General features: G+C 40.8%; 1 protein-coding gene across 3 annotated transcripts; it reads left to right on the forward strand.

Annotated features, from left to right (window-relative positions):
* The first annotated feature begins 412 nt into the window (after window positions 1-412).
* LOC143473274 (uncharacterized) lies at window positions 413-17,723 on the forward strand. 3 transcript variants are annotated; one of them, XR_013120496.1, is made up of 3 exons: window positions 413-932; window positions 12,863-12,919; window positions 13,268-13,858. XR_013120496.1 is itself a non-coding variant. In XM_076970171.1 (3 exons), exon 3 carries the CDS (start codon window positions 13,929-13,931, stop codon window positions 17,721-17,723), a length of 3,795 nt encoding a protein of 1,264 aa, XP_076826286.1. In that variant the 5' UTR covers window positions 793-932; window positions 12,863-12,919; window positions 13,866-13,928. The 3 variants fall into 3 exon arrangements, 2 of the variants coding, with proteins under 2 accessions (XP_076826285.1, XP_076826286.1); XM_076970171.1 differs by lacking the exon at window positions 13,268-13,858 and adding an exon at window positions 13,866-17,723 and having other exon boundaries at window positions 793-932; XM_076970170.1 differs by lacking the exons at window positions 12,863-12,919; window positions 13,268-13,858 and adding an exon at window positions 13,866-17,723 and having other exon boundaries at window positions 785-932.
* The last annotated feature ends 87 nt before the right edge of the window (window positions 17,724-17,810 follow it).

The raw sequence follows: 17,810 nt of genomic DNA on the forward strand, positions 1-17,810 counted from the left end.
GTTTGAAACTGAGTGGAAGGGTCAGACATATTGAGCAGGTTTAATGGAAATCATGAAGGAAACATTTTATCACAAGTTTATTCTTTTCTCACGAACACACAAATAACTGAAGAAGGTGGGAAATAGTGCTTATCAACTTCCATGGAGTGCTCTTTCCTTACAGGCACAGAGTGCTCTTTCCTTACAGGCATATCCTGCCATAGGAGCTGCCCGAAATCAGAGACTGCAGGGCACTGCTGAATAGAAATGCTGTAAGCCCATAATTAAAGGCACCAGTCACTCTGCGCAATCTCCCTTCTCCCATCTCTAAGAAGGAACATGACTAGCCCATATATAATATAAGTTATACAGGAACACACATGCCCCAAAACTAGAAATATATGTTGTTTTCTGTTTATGTTAATTTTATTGCAGTCTACCTTGTACATATGGCAATATATGTAGAGTGAAATACACAGTAAAATGTATTTGAAATAAATTTCAACACTTTGATACAAGTGAGATTCATTTTGCAATTATACTGCTGTAGCAGTATAAGCTCTAAGCTCCAAAAACTCAAACCTTGTATTTTATCCTTGATACTAAACGAATGTAAATGCTGCTGAGCGTTCGTTATCTGTTTTGTTTATTTACTTGTGACAGGACACTGAATTAAACTAGTAGTTTATAATGTGGACTTCTTCTCAATCTACAAAATGAACACAATGGACCTCATTTTCTTTTTATACAGGTTGTGTCCTAGAGCTTTTATTTTGAAAAGTCATTCCCATAGCTGTCTCGGAAAACCCGCTAGAGCGCCGCCGCTTAGCTGCCACTCCGAGGAAGGGCGAGCTATCGCAGCAGAGCTGCTGGCCGGGCTAAAACTAGGCACATATGGGCGTTTTTCCGCATGCATGTAAGAGGCTCTGGTTTGAAAACAGCAGAAGACAGCGGTAAGTGATATTCCGTATTCATTAAAAAAAGCAAACCTTTTTTCCCAGTTAAATAGATGCTTAGTTAACTAAATGGTTAGCCGATCAGGCTAGCAGGCTAATTTGTGGATCTCATGGAGAGCAAAACGAAAAACAGATTTTGTTTTTGCTAAATCGGAGTCGACGTTTAGGTTGTAACGTGATCTTCCGTCGCTCGGTGGTTGGTTCCCGTTAGCTAACTGACACGGAGGGCCGGTGTGGACTGACAGCCACGCTCCGCTGTTCCTCGCGTTGCCGTGTTGACAGTGTGACACCGGGGTTTGTCTGAGCGGCCTGCTGCACCCCGTCGTGATCACTCCTCCTATCGCACCAGGCACGGTCGCCTTCCATTTGTGATCTCCTCCTTCACACCCGTTTCATCCCCCGATGTCCGGGGTTTATACTCTCTACAGTGGCATAAGAGCACATGTTGAGTATCTGCAGAGTTGTGCGTGCAGTAGGCCGGGCGCCGTCACGTTCGTGTGCTCACGCATCTAGACGGGTAGATTTCACTGACCAGTCCACATGTTCACGTCCTGTTTTTATGTTACTACACCATAATGTAGGTTTAACTACAGCATCGTATGTGTGGCGCCGTATCGCCTCCCTGCGTGCTTCCGTGCATGGAGCGAAGTGAAGACGCAGCATAAGAGATTTGACGTGACACTTCAACTTCTTTGTCTGTTTGCAACTTACATTTGTAGCTCGATTTGAATGTAATATGCATTTTTAGTCGACTCTCTGTAATTAACCTATAGACTGTAGTTCTGGATATTCAGACAGGTCATTCATTTGTGCTCCATTTTTAATGAAAGTCATTTTAATGAGTCATTATTATAGTCGTATAACATACACTGTTGTGAGGCTGCGTTCAGGTTAAGTTAAACCATTTTCCAAGATTGTGTCAACATCTGATGAACGCGTTTTCTGTGCTTCAGGGCTCCATATGTCAGTCGTAAGATTGCATAGAATTAATGTGTTTCTCCAACTTTGAGTGGAGTGGATTGTGCTCGAAGTGGGAAATGGGAATCTTCAGACTCCATAGTTTTGGTTTTGCTTTTTTGCTTTTTATTCTACTATTCTGAGATGAGATTCATTTACGCCACTTCAACATGGCCGCGTGTGGTGAAATCCAAGAACAGCGCGGTGTTTTTGTGCTCGGTTTAGATTTGAAATTACTACATACAGATTAGTAATAATCAATAGTTATAATAATAATAATAATAATAATAATAATCAAGTATTTAATAAAAATTAAAATCTACAGGTGTTACACGGAATTCTGTAACACTGTAACACTGTAACGGAATTCTGTGAGTTTTGTGACCACAGAGGGCGCTATTTCAGTGTAACACCTGCACTAGCAAACGTTACTGGAACTTGCAGGCGTTAACCATGGATTACCATTATGCCTAAAAAATAAATATATCAAACTTTTGATTGTCAATCATATATTTTTTTACAAAGTAGCATGAAAGTGGAATTAATGGCTGCAAACGTAGTCAAACAAAGTGTAAAATGAAGATATGAAGAACTGGCTCGAAAAAAGATAATTGATTTCAGTCTCCCAAATCAATGTGGAACTATGCAAAAACATCAAATGCAAAAGTATTTAAAACAAAGATACGTTTAAGTTACATTATTATCGCATTGACTAATAAAACAAAATAATTGCTAGGTTGGGTGTTCAAACATGTTATCCATTATTGTACAATTTATATTTTATAATGATAATTTTGTGAGGGTGGCAGTCCTGAAACGGTAGCAGGCATGCTAACTTGCTAACAGCTGACATTACTGGTCATGTGGAGAAAAACTTGATTTTTGTTATTTCACTTGCAGGTGTTTATTTAGTACTTGTCTAATGTAATGGGCTACAATAAACAACCATCTCCATAACTGACTAAATGGTTCAGTTGTTTCTCGTTGAATTAGTAAAAGAAAACCTGCAGTCTAGCAAAAATAAAATATTTTACATTATAAACTGTTTAAATGAATATTCCCTCTTTAACATGTCCACATATTCTATTTTTGTGCTCTCAAATGTCCTATTACTCACCATGAAAGGTACAAGGACAATAAACAAACAACATATATAGCCATATGTGTATTTAAGCTTAAACTGCAGTTCACATCATGGTTCTACAAGAACATTTTATTGATCTTCAAATGATTGCCTCTCTAGTGATGGTGACTGGTAGTGTCATATAAAGAAATCTGATATTAGAGGCACAGAAATGGCTCACTTAACAGCCATGGACAGCATGCTTAACACACAAAGTTTGACATTTCATGCATATGATATCAGCGTTGTCAAAAATGGTCCACATGAAGATACTGAATACAGTATTAAAAGTCTACGTCTTCAGGGGCTTTTTCCAAAAGCGGTTTCACTGATCTAAAGCGCCTTTCATGTCGACAGAAGGTCAAAGGTCAGCATTTTCAAACTTGTATGTATTTGTTTGCTTGAGCAAGAATGTCTGTTGGTGCACAAGCAAACATGTAAGATTCTTTAACCCTGTAGTTTCACCTCCAGTCACGGCTGCATGTTTGATGTGTGAAACTCAAACTATGGCAGCATATTTTGGTGTTTCTTCAAATTCAAATGCATTTGTAGAATAACTACATAAAGCATGACGTCCCTCAGTAGTTACAAACACAAACAGAACTTGTCCAGAGTACTTTTCTTACACTGAACTGCAACACAGCATACTGTTTAACTCCCACACAAAGCTTTGCATGTCCATGCTTAAGTTGAATAATATTTCAGGTACTCTGGCTTGTTGGAAAAGAAACTGGTGGCATAGAACATAACAGAAGTACACAGTATGAATGAGATGGCGGAGCACATAGATTAGCAAATTGCTGTTACAGAGCTTTTTTTTATTTATTCCAAAAGCAAACAGGTATCAACTGGTGATAAGTTGAACAATAATAATGAGACAATGAAACAATAACACAAAATTAACAATATTAACATTTAACGCAAATTAACAATATTATAAAGTAATGGAAATCCATCAGCTGTCTTCCTCAGGCGTGTCTGTGTGTGTTTACATCGTGTTTACATTCCCGTGTGTGTTCGTCTCTGTTTTGTGCTGGCCTGTGTCCTTGTCAGTCGTTGTCTGACTATGTCCCCGTGAGGGTTCTCTGTTTAGCGCTTCTATTAGCTGCTCTCACCTCGGAATCCTGCTTCATCCCCTTGTGTTACAAAAACATGTAGGCTAAGTTTAACCAAAGGTAATCACTTTACCATCATTAGTAGCCAGTGTGGATGGAGAGGCAGGTTCGGCTTCCAGCATTGCTATAAGCTGAACTCAGCATTGCGGTCATCAAACTTCCTTAGTGCAATAGCTCTTAACTCTACAACTTAACATGCCTCTGCATGTTTTCACGGTTCACAGTAAACCGGGGATCTTTTCTTCATTTCCAGCTGGGAACTAACTTTTCAGGCTTTGGAACCTATTTATTTTGATGGAGATCTACCAAAGAGGAACCAGAACCTTTATAACCTTTGCAAACCTAGTTTTGAACACGGAACAATTTTCCAGTTCGCAAACCTAATTTTGACCCATGTGATTTGGTGGCGATCGGTGAGTGTTTGGATGTGTTCAACACTTTATGAAAAATGCACAGTCCGGGTTTGTATGATTGGAAACCCCCATTTGCAATCAGGTGTGCACTTTGAGCCACCTTTGGCTTGTCTCAGATGTCTAAGACTCTGACTTTGTTTCCAGAGGAATTTAATTCCGTTTGTGCTAATGGGATATATAAATGTGTCCTTCTACCAGTCAGTATGAGTTATGAGTATGATCAAAGTCCCACAGATGGCAGAATTTCCTTAAGTCCTAGGATGTGAATATTGTTATAGTAATTGTAATATCTAGACAGTCAAAGAAAAAAAGTAACATGGTAGTCCTTACCAACGTAGGCAAATAAACTCGAGTAACTCATCATTGATGCAATTTTTTTGCTTCTTTAAGTCCATATAACTATAAACACATTATTTTAATCCATATATTCCTACACCCCAGAGATTATAAGCTCCCAGAGTCCAGGATCGTAATAGACGTAAGGTCGGTTGAGTTCTAGTGAAGACAATAGACAAATATATTCACTTTACAGCAAACATTGAGTCTATCCAGAGTCTGTACCATCATGCTTGGGTTGTCTGTGTAGAGACAGGAGATATTCACATGGCAGGAGCTCCTGCAGATCTCGGCAGGTCACACCGCTGCTGTTTTATGTGGTTAGCTGGCAAGCTACTTTCACCAACGTGAGAGTTGTTGATTTGTACTGGAGCGATTCTGAACTGGAGTGATTTATTATGTAAAAAGATGTTGAATTTTACATTCTTGTATGTCTGTAGTAGGCATTATGGGAAATTGACTGGAGTATGTTAGCCCAGAGCAGCCGCTGCATCTAAGACGCGCCGCCACCTCCGCAGGGTGGGGGGGAAACGTAGAGAGATAAACATTAGGAAGAGACAAAAAAATATGACCACAGATTATTCTCACAACGGGACAACAGTCCGTGTGCACACAAAAAATCCCCATAGCACTTAAAAGCATTGATAACACAGTAGGGTTGCAACGGTATGAGATTTTCACGGTATGATAACCGTCTCAGAAAATACCGCGGTATCACGGTTATCACGGTATCACAGTTAGTTTGTATATTATTAAAAGATACACTGACCCTTAAAGAAATTACAACAAGTTATTTTTGTTCAATTAACTATTTATTGTAGAAACCTGGAACTATTGTATACAAAATGTGTCCTTTAAAAAAATAAGCTGTACACATGTTTATATAAATACTGCAAAATTAGAGAAACCTAAATCATGGATTTCAGTACAATTATTTAAGTTTAAATTATTTAATATCTGATAAACTCAGCCGGGGTCGCTGTCTGATCAACAACTGTTGTAAACGTCCGTTGTACTTCCAAGTTAGAATATAACCAGATACTGCAGGAAGAGAGGATTTATTTCTGACATGATCCTCACAATAGAGATTTCTATTTTAAGGCTTTCACACCGAGTCTGGTTTTAACATATCAAAAACAGGCACGTTAGAATTTGAAAATGAACGCATGTAAATTAATGGCGTCTTTCACATCCAGTGAAAGAAAGGACCTTAAAAAGCTAGGTTTATACTTTCACTAGTGACCGTAGCTCGCGACTCCGCACAGTTCTTTTGTCTTACGTTAACAAATACGAGCCTCTTGTAATTCCAGGACGAAACATGAGAGAACGTGAAGACGTGAAGATTGGGCGTTTTGGAAATAAACAACCATTAAATAATGTGATTAAATAAGCGAATTATTTCGAGTAAATTTATAAATATTTAACTTAATTAAGTTTAAGGTGCTGGGAAATATTGAAACGGACCTTTAAAGTTACGTACAAGTACTTTAATTCCACCTTATAAAGGTGTATGAACCCTGCAAACATGACTTTGTTCATTGCGCTGAGGCGCAGCGCGCGCAAAGTTACAAAATTCGAGAGGTGCACGACCTCGCGAATCGACAGCGCGCGAGACCAAGTATGTCCGGGCGGAGCCACCGCGATTACGTCATTTTCGCCGCTGATTTTAGTTTAGCTTTTTTTGTTAAATAATGTGTTAAGTCTGATGCACTTTCTGCCATTCTCACCGCTGTGTGCGGAGTAGCTGAACCGGAGCGGAGTTGCGCATGCGCGGGTCAGTTTCTCCGCTGGCTTGCTTTTTACCGGTAATAAGCAAACGCACACGATATGATAACCGTGCATTTTAATACCGTGGTATACCGTGAAACCGGTTACCGCTGCAACCCTATAACACAGACAGTCAAGCAGAGAGAGGCATGATTCATTCAGATGGGGAGGGGGGAGTCAGAGGCCTGGCACACAGTTTTTGTGTCAAAGTTTGTGGTGGAAGGCGAGAGCCATCCGTCTGGCAGTCCCTGTGTGGGGATTTGAGCAGGTAACCAAGACAACCTTCTCTGAGAAATTTTGTTTGTGCGCCAATGCAGATAATCAAGAATGAAGAATTTAGCAAGGAGCCCGTCCTTGGGCGTTTGAGCACACGAAACTCCTCTTAAGTCAACGGTCTCCCAACTGATCCAACTTCAGGCGTAGAGCATTGATTCCATTCACGTGTTCCGACAGCTCTACCCACTGCATCAATCAAGTTGGGCACTTGGCGTGGGCGTTCGATAACTGACCCCACTCTTTTAATTTCTCGATACACCAAGGCAATGCCTAATCCAATCAGCAGAGCCACTGCGATCAAAGTTCCAAATAAGAACACGTCCTCAACATCTTCCAGGGAGAGAGGCGCAAGACACAAACTATGCCACGTCCCCCCTGAGTCAAACACATATCCAGATGAGAACGTTCCGTCCGGACATGTGGGTTCTCCAGCACCATGACTCCTCATGGAAAAAATTGTGTCAAATGTGTTGAGAGACCACCTGATCAAATCCATTTTCTTCGTTCAAATTTGAAGAGCAGCGTCAGGGCACTAAGACGAGACAGAGAAGCTGAGCTGAGCTAGACTTTAATTATCCATCACAGCAAACGACATTATCAATGTCCAAAGCCACACTGGCTCAAGGGTGTTAATTATTTAAAAATAAAATACACACTGGCTATACCGAAGTTCACCTCTGACCACATAATCTCGCAGTATTACAGCAGTATTATGTCTAAATATCTAGTTAGGACAAAACTAGAGTGCTCAATGAAATAAGTAGTGGCTTATAGTGCGGTAAATACAGTACGTTATTGGGTGATGGGGTGTAACTAGACAGCCACCCTGTTTCTTTCCACTTCATTCTGTCCACTTGATGCTGCACCCCAGTGTGGCTGCATGGTTAGGGTGCATGGTTAGGGTGCATGGTTATGGTGGTCCTGCCCTGTACACTTTGGTCCTCTGTAAGCAGCTTTCTATCCCTGGATAAGAGAAATGGATGCACTGCATTATTTGTCCTCTCAGAACACGGGGAACAACAGCATTCTCTGCCTTAAAGAAGATCCTGTCCTAGTGGCTGAAATAGGTAGGTGTTCTAGACCAGGGTACCCGCGGGTCCTTAAAAAGTCTTAAAATGTCTTAAATTTAGTTTTCCATATTCAAGGCCTAAAAATGTCTTAAAATGTCTGGAATTTTATGAGGGGAGGCATTAAATTATTATAAGTGTGTGTTGTTCAGTTGATCTGGCGCGATGTGAACTTTGCAGAATCTAGCGCTAATGCAGAAAATAACCGCTCCAGGGTCCTAGTGCTAGATTCCTAGCGTTGGAGTATACAGCCTCAACAACGTCAACAATTTTCGTTCGCCAACCCCCCCCCCCCCCCCCCCCCCCCCCCGTCAACGATGTGGAACACACCTGCATCCCCGGTAATAGTATTATTTTTTCTTGTGAGAGGTATTAAAAAGGTCTTAAAAGTCATTGAATTTGAGATTTAAAAATGTGCAGATACCCTGTTCTAGACTCTCCTAGGACTCCTTTTCACCAGCCACTGACTCTGCTGACGGGTCTGGTAGATATATGCCCTGCTCACGGGGTCAGCAGATAACACGGCTCGCCCATATTTCAATGCGAAGCATCATTTCTGGATGCAAAGCAGCAACCTCTGACCACATCAGTCCATCCCACTAAGGAACTTTCAATGCATGTATTGATTAAACCTTCCCATAAGAAATACCATAGTCAAGAAATTTTTTCTCTAGATGATCACATCATCTCACATGATGTGTGTAAGTGCGCACACAAATGAGATGGGTTTTCCGCTGTCCACCTGACTGGCCCCCCAGTGTTTCTGTCCTGAGCAGTCTGTTCCGTCCAGATGTTGAGGAGAATGTGGTCAGGTTACTGGACTCTTGTGATTTGACATGCCAGAACAATTTTGCTTTAGAGGTCTAATAGTATGTTGTCAACAGACGAGGAAAATGGCTGTCTTGAAGTACACTGTAGGTTTGCTGCTGGTTTCATTCATTATACTACTAATTGCAATCCATGCTACTAATTCAATACTAATCCCATCTGTACTTCTCTCTTTTTCTTTATTTCTTTTTTTGCATCCCCTTCCCCATTTAAATATTTAAATTCATAAGGTCTTCAATAAGGAAAAAACTAAATGATAAAAAGAAAAAAGAAAAAAAATATTATGAATGAATATTTGGCACTAAGCATTTATGCACATTAATGAAGTTTAAATAATTCATAGATGTTAAATATAATAATTATTTGTGGTTGTGTATGTTTGTGTTTGCACTAATCCATGCTGCTTCTCTCTACAAGTGTGATGATTGTGATGATCCCTTTCCTCAGAACATCCTGTAACTTCCTTTCAGTGGTTTCATCTTGGCAACTAGGACACTTCCTTTTGGTAGTTTGTCTTCCTCTTCCAGACAGCCATTGTCAGCAAACACATTTATGTAATAATTATCTTTAATTAGCTCCATTGTCCACCGAGTTTTTTCTGCAGTGACAATACTGTTTATTGCCAAGATGATCTGAAAATGCACCTTAAACATCTTCAAGGCTTCTGTGGCTGTCTTACCTAGAAGTGGCACTAAACTATTGTCCACCACCTGAAATATCACCTTGTCCAATTTCAGGTTTCTTGTAATCCTTAATTTAACTTTGCATTTGCCCATTTGCTTTAATTTCATTTGCAATCTTTTTTTAATTTTAGGTATGCATTTTTGTGTCAGGATTTCGTGTCAGGATCTTTGCCTCCAGCAGCCGAAGTTCCTTGTTTTTTCTAGATTCCACTTCCACTTGTTCCTCTGTGTTTCCCCACAGAACCTTCAGCCATATCTTTGGGATGTGTTTAGTGTCTCTTTCATTGCATGTATGTCCTCCACAACTCTACCTGAAATAGTTTGGATATTCTCTTGGGACAACACTGCAGCCCTGTGTATTTGCAAACTATTCTCCAGTCTTCGGTTTCTCTCACAAAACTCTCTCTCTCTCTCTCTCTCTCTCTCTCTCTCTCTCTCTCTCTCTCTCTCTCTCTCTCTCTCAAAAATGTCAGTTTAAGGTTATCCTGTTTGTCCTGCAGACAGCCTTGTCTCGAATAAGTGAGTCTGTAATATCACAAAAATTGCATGTTCTGGCTAACACAGAGACCCTTGACATAGCAGTCAGTATTTGTTTATCATAAAATAACAGATAGCGTTCAGCTGTTTATGCTGAGTTTATAATATTGTGAAGTGTTCCTGTAAGTACACACACACACACACACACACACACACACTGTCACTCTCTTGCTGCCAAGATGTCAACTAAAATAACATTACTTCTTACCACTCTTAATGGTGAGGTTGAGGAATAACTTTTTTTTTCTCCACATCTCCTATGGTAAGACCCACACATAGAAGCAATTCATCCTTTCAGGAATTGCAGGATTTGCATAAATTATTAGACACCAGAATAATTGTACTGCACAGCAGCTAAAAATCAGAATGATGAGGTGCTGTGTATCTTATTCTTACGGTCATGGGATTACGCCAGATGAGTAGGGCTGCCATAAACGATTATTTTTATAGTCGACTAATCGCCGATTAATTTTTATGATTAGTCGACTAATCGTACGTTAAGCGAATATAAAACATACAGCTTATCACACTAGAATGCAACTGCTATTATATAACCATCATTAGATTTCAGCTATATGCTAACTAAAAATAAAAACAATTAAGATCATAGTTCATTAAACCTTTAATTAAATATGCAGCTTGTTGCAACAAACAATTATTAAAATAAGTATAAGGCACTGGCTTAAACAACGCAAAAATAAAGACATTAATAAAGAAATTATTATTTTTTAAAGTTTTTCTTTCTTTCATTTGTCTCTGGCATCAAACTTAGCTACATTTAAATCAAATTAGGTAGGTACCTGAAACTAAAGATAAAAGTTTTGGTCTCACTGAGGTTACAGAAAACACACGAATACGTGCTAAGGCTAATAAAACAAATCGCCATCACTAATGTTAACTTTTACAGCTACTACGATAAGTAAGTACTAAGTTAACGCTCTGTTTATGCTAACTTTAACAGCTAACTAGCAATTTAGATTACAGAGATGACGGTCCCTCTTCATCATTGTCACAATCAGCCACAACATGCTTCAGGTGCTCGTACATCGCGGTTGTGCTGCCGTGGAAGGCAAGTTCTGCCTTGCAGATATTGCACGCGTTTCGGAACTTCGGCTACGGAAAATGATCCCACACTTTTGAGTTCCGTAGCCGGGTAGCCATTATACCAGTCTGTATAACTTCCTGGGATGTCGTCCACCGTCTACCGCGGTTTCCACTCCTGCGCATGTGCATCAAGGACAGAAAGGCAGACGTAGCAGTGGAAACTGCCGCAGCAGTTTGGAGAGGGAAAAAAAAACGACGCATCGACTATTAAATTAGTCATCGACTATTTTCATAGTCGACATTATCGTGACTAGTCGACTAATCATGGCAGCCCTACAGATGAGCTCAGATTTACACATGCAGGGAAAATGTTCCCTGCATATGGAAAAAGTGAAATATTTACTTTAATATCCCTGTACTGCATTTTCCACTATCTCTGTATCTCTGGGACACACAGTCATCATCAAGACATTAATTGACAGCATGATTTGCTGACAACTATTTTTCCATTGTGGACTTTATTGATGGTACTAATTAGCTCTGGCAGCCCTAGACTGAATAATTATAATGATCTAAAGAAAAATATCCTAGAAATCATCAAACATTCCCAAACATCAACTACATCATTGAAACATTGATGAGCATTACAGTGCAGCTGTCTGCATTATTGTGCTACATTTCTTTCTTGACATTTCAATTGTAGACACAACCACATGTTAAAAAAGAAGTTTTCTCTCATATTGTGCCAGTTACCTCAACACATCCACAAACTAACAAAATGACTGAATATATGAGCCTACCTCAAGAAGCCCTTCTCCTGGTGATCTTTGCATTAACTGTGGTTAATCTCCAACAGAACTGTTTCACAGGGAATCTGTGTTAGACTGTCTAGTGTGCATGTTATACCTTGTTTGACCAAATTGTTGGTCAAACAATTGTTAAATTATTAAAAGTGAGTTTTTAATCCTGATTTGGTGTTTTTTGCCATTGTTTTTCTTGAATGTAAACATTTCGGCCATAATGTTGGCACACATGGCACACCTCAAATCTATCTGTACTATACCAACACAAACACCCGAAATCCATCTGTATCATACTAACGCACTAACAAACACACCCCAAATCCATCTGTACCATACTAACACACTAACAAATACACCCCAAATCCATCTGTATCATACTAACACACTAACAAATACACCCTAAATCCATCTGTATCATACTAACACACTAACAAACACCACAAATCCATCCGTATCATACTAACACACTAACAAACACACCCCAAATCTATCAGTACCATACAAACACACCCCAAATCCATCTGTACCATACTAACACACAAACATACAATTTCCCACACTTACATTTGAGACACTGGCCAAACTGAGGTCAGAGCGCCTCCATGCCTCCACCAAGCAGGTGTAGGAGGTGGTCAGGGGCCATAGAGACAGGATGAATTTCCTATTTTAAAAGTATCCTTAAAAAATAAATGCACGGTTGGAATTTCTTTGTACGTTGTGTCGTGGAAATTTCCTGAAAATAGATGAGGACTCAGACGTGGTTAAAAGAGAGTTTTATTACAAGTTAAAAAGCATGAGGGTCTCGTCTAGAACAAGAACTCTGAGGAGAGAGGGCAGTCCAATCTCCTTTATTCCATTGTTATCGCATGTTTATAGTACATTTGGACACACTGAGAACCTGAGGGGGGAGAATGCACAGTAGACAGCTTTCGTCTCATGTGCATTCCTCCTAATATGAAGCTTTCTTGTTTTTAGCAGAACCCCGCAGAGCAGTTTTTTAGAAACAGCTGATGGTCAGCAGAGGGACATAACACGGTACTTTCTGTCTCTACATATTCTCCTGACGCCGGTTACACACAAACATCACTGATGAACCTTATTCACAGGTTTTCTGCTAATGTACTAAATCAGAATTTTCTTATGTGATCTTAAATGACATTAGCAAATTTCCCTTACAGTTGGGAGATATAGGTTGACAATTTGAGGTCTTCTGTGATATGGATTCTTAGGAAGTTTACATTGGAGACATTTTTTTTACTATGGTGCACTGTATACATATTCTCTTCAAACTTCAAACTCTACAAATTCCTTGGTTTTACAGACATTAAGGAAGTAATTATTCTCAGTGAACAATGTGCTGACATGTCGATCTTCTCTTTGTAGGCTATCTAATTTGATTGGTTTTGGCTTTGCTCAGCAGCACAGATGGCTGTGGTGGTTGAGGAAGAGAGTGTAGTGTTCAGGAGCTGCAGTGTTCAGAGTGGAGTGTAGGTGTATTTACCTAGTCTGACAGGCTAGGGTCTATCTCAAAAGGCCCAGGATGCACTGCAGTGTGTTACTGTGGCCTTGCGTCTATGACAGTAATTGCTATTATTACACAATAACGAAAGGGTCTCTTTCTGATTTTCCATTATCAATAGTGTCATTTGCGTTAATAGCACTTTCCACTTTTCTGTATTTTCTTTTTTATTTTTCAGTCGTGATTGAAGAGGGACAAACAGATTTTATGCATCAATTAACTGTTTTTCCATTGTGGACATAATGTCAGTTAGTCATGGCAACTCTGGACTGAACAGTTATGATGGTCCACACAAAAAATATCATAGAAATACAAAGATTGTCAAATGTTAAATAATTAACGGTTTACGTTTTATGTGATTTTAAATAGATTATTTGATCTTCAAAGTTGGTCATAAAATTATGATTACTGTTCTGTGTTTTGAAATAAATCTTATTTGCTGTCTTTGCTTTTCTTCTTTAGGAAATTTAGAAGAATTATGGAAACTGAGTGATCACAGGTTCTAGCACTACCTACCATCCCAAAATGCTTGGACTCCAAGAAACGAGACCCGCTGGGACTCCGTCCACTAAAACCTACAGCTGTGTGGCATGCTCAGCAACGTTTCATGGTTTAGCGTCTCTCTTGGTACATCAAGCTTCTCATGCCAGTGAAATCTCTAGCCAGTCAAAGAGTATGTCACCAACCTGCAGTCACTGTGGTAGTCTGTTTGCAAGCAAGGAACTTCTTGAAAAGCATCAGTGCATGGTATTGCCACCTCCTGCCCCTCAGAATGTGTACATATGTGATTGTGGGGAAGAGTTTCAAGAATTCAGTGCGATGAAGGAGCATAAAATGTTACATGAAGGCCAAACAGAAGCTAAGAGCCAGTTGGATGAGACTTCTCCTGTGTTAGATAATAAAGATTCTGAGTTAAATCCTGAAGTTAAAACGGAATATAGCCCAAGTGTCCCTGACAAAGTTCCCTTATGTGAGACCTCCCATTCTCACTGCACTGAAGAGTCACTTCAACAGAACACAAATACTGCCATTGAGGCTGGAAAAAAAGAGTGTGCCCCCACTTTGGACAACTCTACTGCCCAGAGCTCCATCTCAGAAGAACATCATCATCAGAAGCTGCAGTCCTCAGAACTGCCTTCCCTTTTAAAGTACTCAGAAATCCAAGAGCAGTCTTTTAAAAATGAATCTGGGAATGAAAAGTCTGAGATCATAAACGGATCTAATTCTGGAACTGAGGACTCACAAAAGCAAAGGCAACAAATGACAGCAAAAAATAAGAACACACTGCTGAAATTGCTTGCATCTGCCTATATGAAACGTCGACATCCAGCCCAAATTAACTGGGGGCAAAGTAAGAGGATACTGCCCCCTCGAAAAGTTTCACCAAGAGCACCAATGCAGACAACGTCCGTCTCACCAAGCTCTGGGGGCTCTGATCATCAGTTAGGACAAAAGGGTGCTAAATTTGCTCCCAACAGAGAAGGTTTCATACCACCAGCCAGTAAGCAGAATGTAAAGTCAATCAAGACCTTCTCAAAAAAGAGATTTATGTCTATGACCAAAACTTTGTGTCCTGTGGTAGCACTTGAGACGCATCAAAAAATTTGTAGGGACAGTGTTGAGAGTAGACATCAGTGTGGTCTCTGTCGTAGGGTCTTTCAGGACATGGACAGCTTGATAATGCATCATGCCTGTCATAGGAAGGAAAGAGTCAAATTCTGCCGCTGCTGCCAGAAGTTTGTAATTAGTGAAGCGTCTGTTCCAGATAACCACATCTGTTCTAGCACACATGCTGGGACGTCCCACAATTCTTCGTTTGTAGAAAAAGAGTTGCTAGCATCAAGCAGTACTACACCACTGCACAATCAGAAGCCTTTCTGCTGTCCTTTGTGCAGTCGAGGCTATATGCGGAGGCAGACCCTTAGTAAACACAACTGTCAGTGGATAGCCTCTCTTAAATGCTCTGCTGCGTCTCAGAAAGATGCCAGTGTCTGCGGTTTTGACAAGGTGCATAAAGCAGAAGAGGAATTCTCATCAGTGGACCAGAAGTCAGCGTGCCATATAAATGTGGGTGTGAACACTGACGCTTCTAAAAACCCAAATCCTATAAAGTCTGAAGAGCTCTGTGTTGTGTCTCCAGTCATGGAGGAATATCAGATGGGATTAATGACACAATCTTCTTCTGTCAAATCTGGAGGACAGTTGGGTTCAGCTAAGAGTTTCTCGCCATTTATTCCCATTTTTTCTAAAAGCATGTCAGAACGTGAAGATGATGTTGAAAACACGTTGAAAAGTGAGAACTTCATCGGTGGTGCAGACGCCCAATCTGCCATGAAGGAGGATAGTGACACAGAGGCGAGTGAGTCTTCGGGAGGGGAACAGTGGACTGTTCCACTGGACGATGCCGAAATCGATGTGCTCATAGATAACGATGAAGAAAATCATCACACTGAAGACACAGCCAGGGAAAACTCTGATGACGATGTTGTTTCTGTGGAACCCTCTCTAAACTGTGGAACAAACGCTGCACTGTCAGGAAAGGACTTTCAGGTGCATGTGTCTGATAGTGGTATAAGGCGTTTCTCTTGTAATAGGTGTCAGAGAAGCTATTCTCGACGCTTCACTCTAAAACAACACCTTAAGATTTGTGGAGCAAGAAAATTAATAGAGCAGCATTCTTTCGGAAAGGGGTCAGCTAACATCCTTGGGCTAAAGAAAAGGTTTCCGTGTCCCTATTGCGGTACATCATTTACACGAAAAGATAATATGAACATGCACCGAAAAAGGTGCCAGTCAGTAAGAAATGCAAACACACAGATGGGGAATAGAATGTTTAACAAGCAAAACCAAGAACCCCATGAAAACATGTTTGTTCTGCCACCAGCTTCTAAGAACCAAACCAGACATGTGGGAAGTAATAACAGTGGGAGTGGAAGCTGGGGTATTATGTCACTACCATCCATGCTCCCCAGAAAAGTGACTTGCGAGTGTGGAGCATCTTTCAATTGTCCTAGACTTCTGTTTGAGCATCTACAGATGCATGCACTGGAGTCCTACATTTGCTCTCATTGTGGTGAGAATTTGCAGTCTTGGGCTGATTTTGAAGCACACCAGCAGTTACACGAGCAACCTTCGAGGCAGAAAAGTGAGCAGAAAGGGTCACATGTTCAGCATCAGCAACTACCACATGCTCAGTCATTACAGCACAATTTGAAAAAGCAGCCCCAAGACCCATTGAAGCCACATTTGAATTACAAACTTCCCACAGATCCGTGTGTTTGCCACAAATGTAAGAAGGTCTTCAGGCTGCATAGTTCTTTGCTGAAACACCTGAGGCAGAACTGTAGAGATGATATTGTAGCTCAAAAGAAATACTCTTGCTCCCGCTGTGGCATGACATTCCAAAGCTCCTTAGCTCACAAGGTTCACGTTCAGGGCAATGCATGTGAACCTACCTTCAAACCTATCCGCTGTCCAGTCTGTGTTCGTTGGTTCGGTTCCCTAGACGGACTCAAAAAGCATCTGGTTGCACATAGCCAGCAAAAGGTTTTCATATGTCAGATCTGTGGGCATAACTGCTCGAACCACCAGGCTCTTGAGGAGCATAAAAAGAAGGTACATGGTGTGAACAGGCCTTCCGAGTTGGCCACTGTTCAGTCTGCACACGTTTCCCAAAGCAGCCCAACGAATGCCTTTCGCTGTCAGATATGTCATCGCACTTACCCGAAAATCCAGTCCCTCAAGGACCATCTAAGAAAAGTCCATCGGCCAAAAGGTCAACACCTTGTCGGTTTTCACACTTATGAGCCCAAAGCTGGTGCCCTCGAATCATCAAAAGGGGCCATGCAGCAAAGTCAGTACAAACAGTTTCAGTGTCATATTTGTGCTCGTACGTATCCAGACATTCAGTCCTTGAAGAACCACAGGAGGAGGGTGCATCGTATTCTAGGCAGTGGACTTCAACCATTAAAAGGGGTTGTACAGCAAAGCCATTCAATCCAGTTTCAGTGTCAGATTTGCTCACGCAGCTACCCTAATATCCGGTCATTGAGAAACCACAGGAGGCGGGTCCATCGCATCTTGGGTGGTCTTGAGGCATTCAGGGGAGTCACTCATCAAAGGCAGGACAATCCTTTCAAATGCCATATTTGTCAGCGCAGTTATCCTGACATAAAGTCCTTAAAGAACCACAGGAGGAGGGTACACCGTATTTTGGGGAATGTGGTCGAGTCCACCAAAGTGGCTCCTACAGATATGGAACAGTCTCAGTCAGAGGTTTTTCATGTCTCGGCACCCAGTAAGCCTTTTGAGCATCAGTAATATTCTACACATAGCACAGTACTCTACTGCCGTGCTGGACGTCCTAGCAAACGTCACATACTGAACACAGAGGGAGGGTCTGGATTT

This window comes from Brachyhypopomus gauderio, chromosome 13 (genome assembly GCF_052324685.1).
Source record: "Brachyhypopomus gauderio isolate BG-103 chromosome 13, BGAUD_0.2, whole genome shotgun sequence".
NCBI lineage: Eukaryota > Metazoa > Chordata > Actinopteri > Gymnotiformes > Hypopomidae > Brachyhypopomus > Brachyhypopomus gauderio.

Bases quoted from the DNA above. Each gene is read 5' to 3' on its own strand.
- LOC143473274 (XM_076970170.1), top strand. From the start codon at position 13,929: ATGCTTGGACTCCAAGAAACGAGACCCGCTGGGACTCCGTCCACTAAA.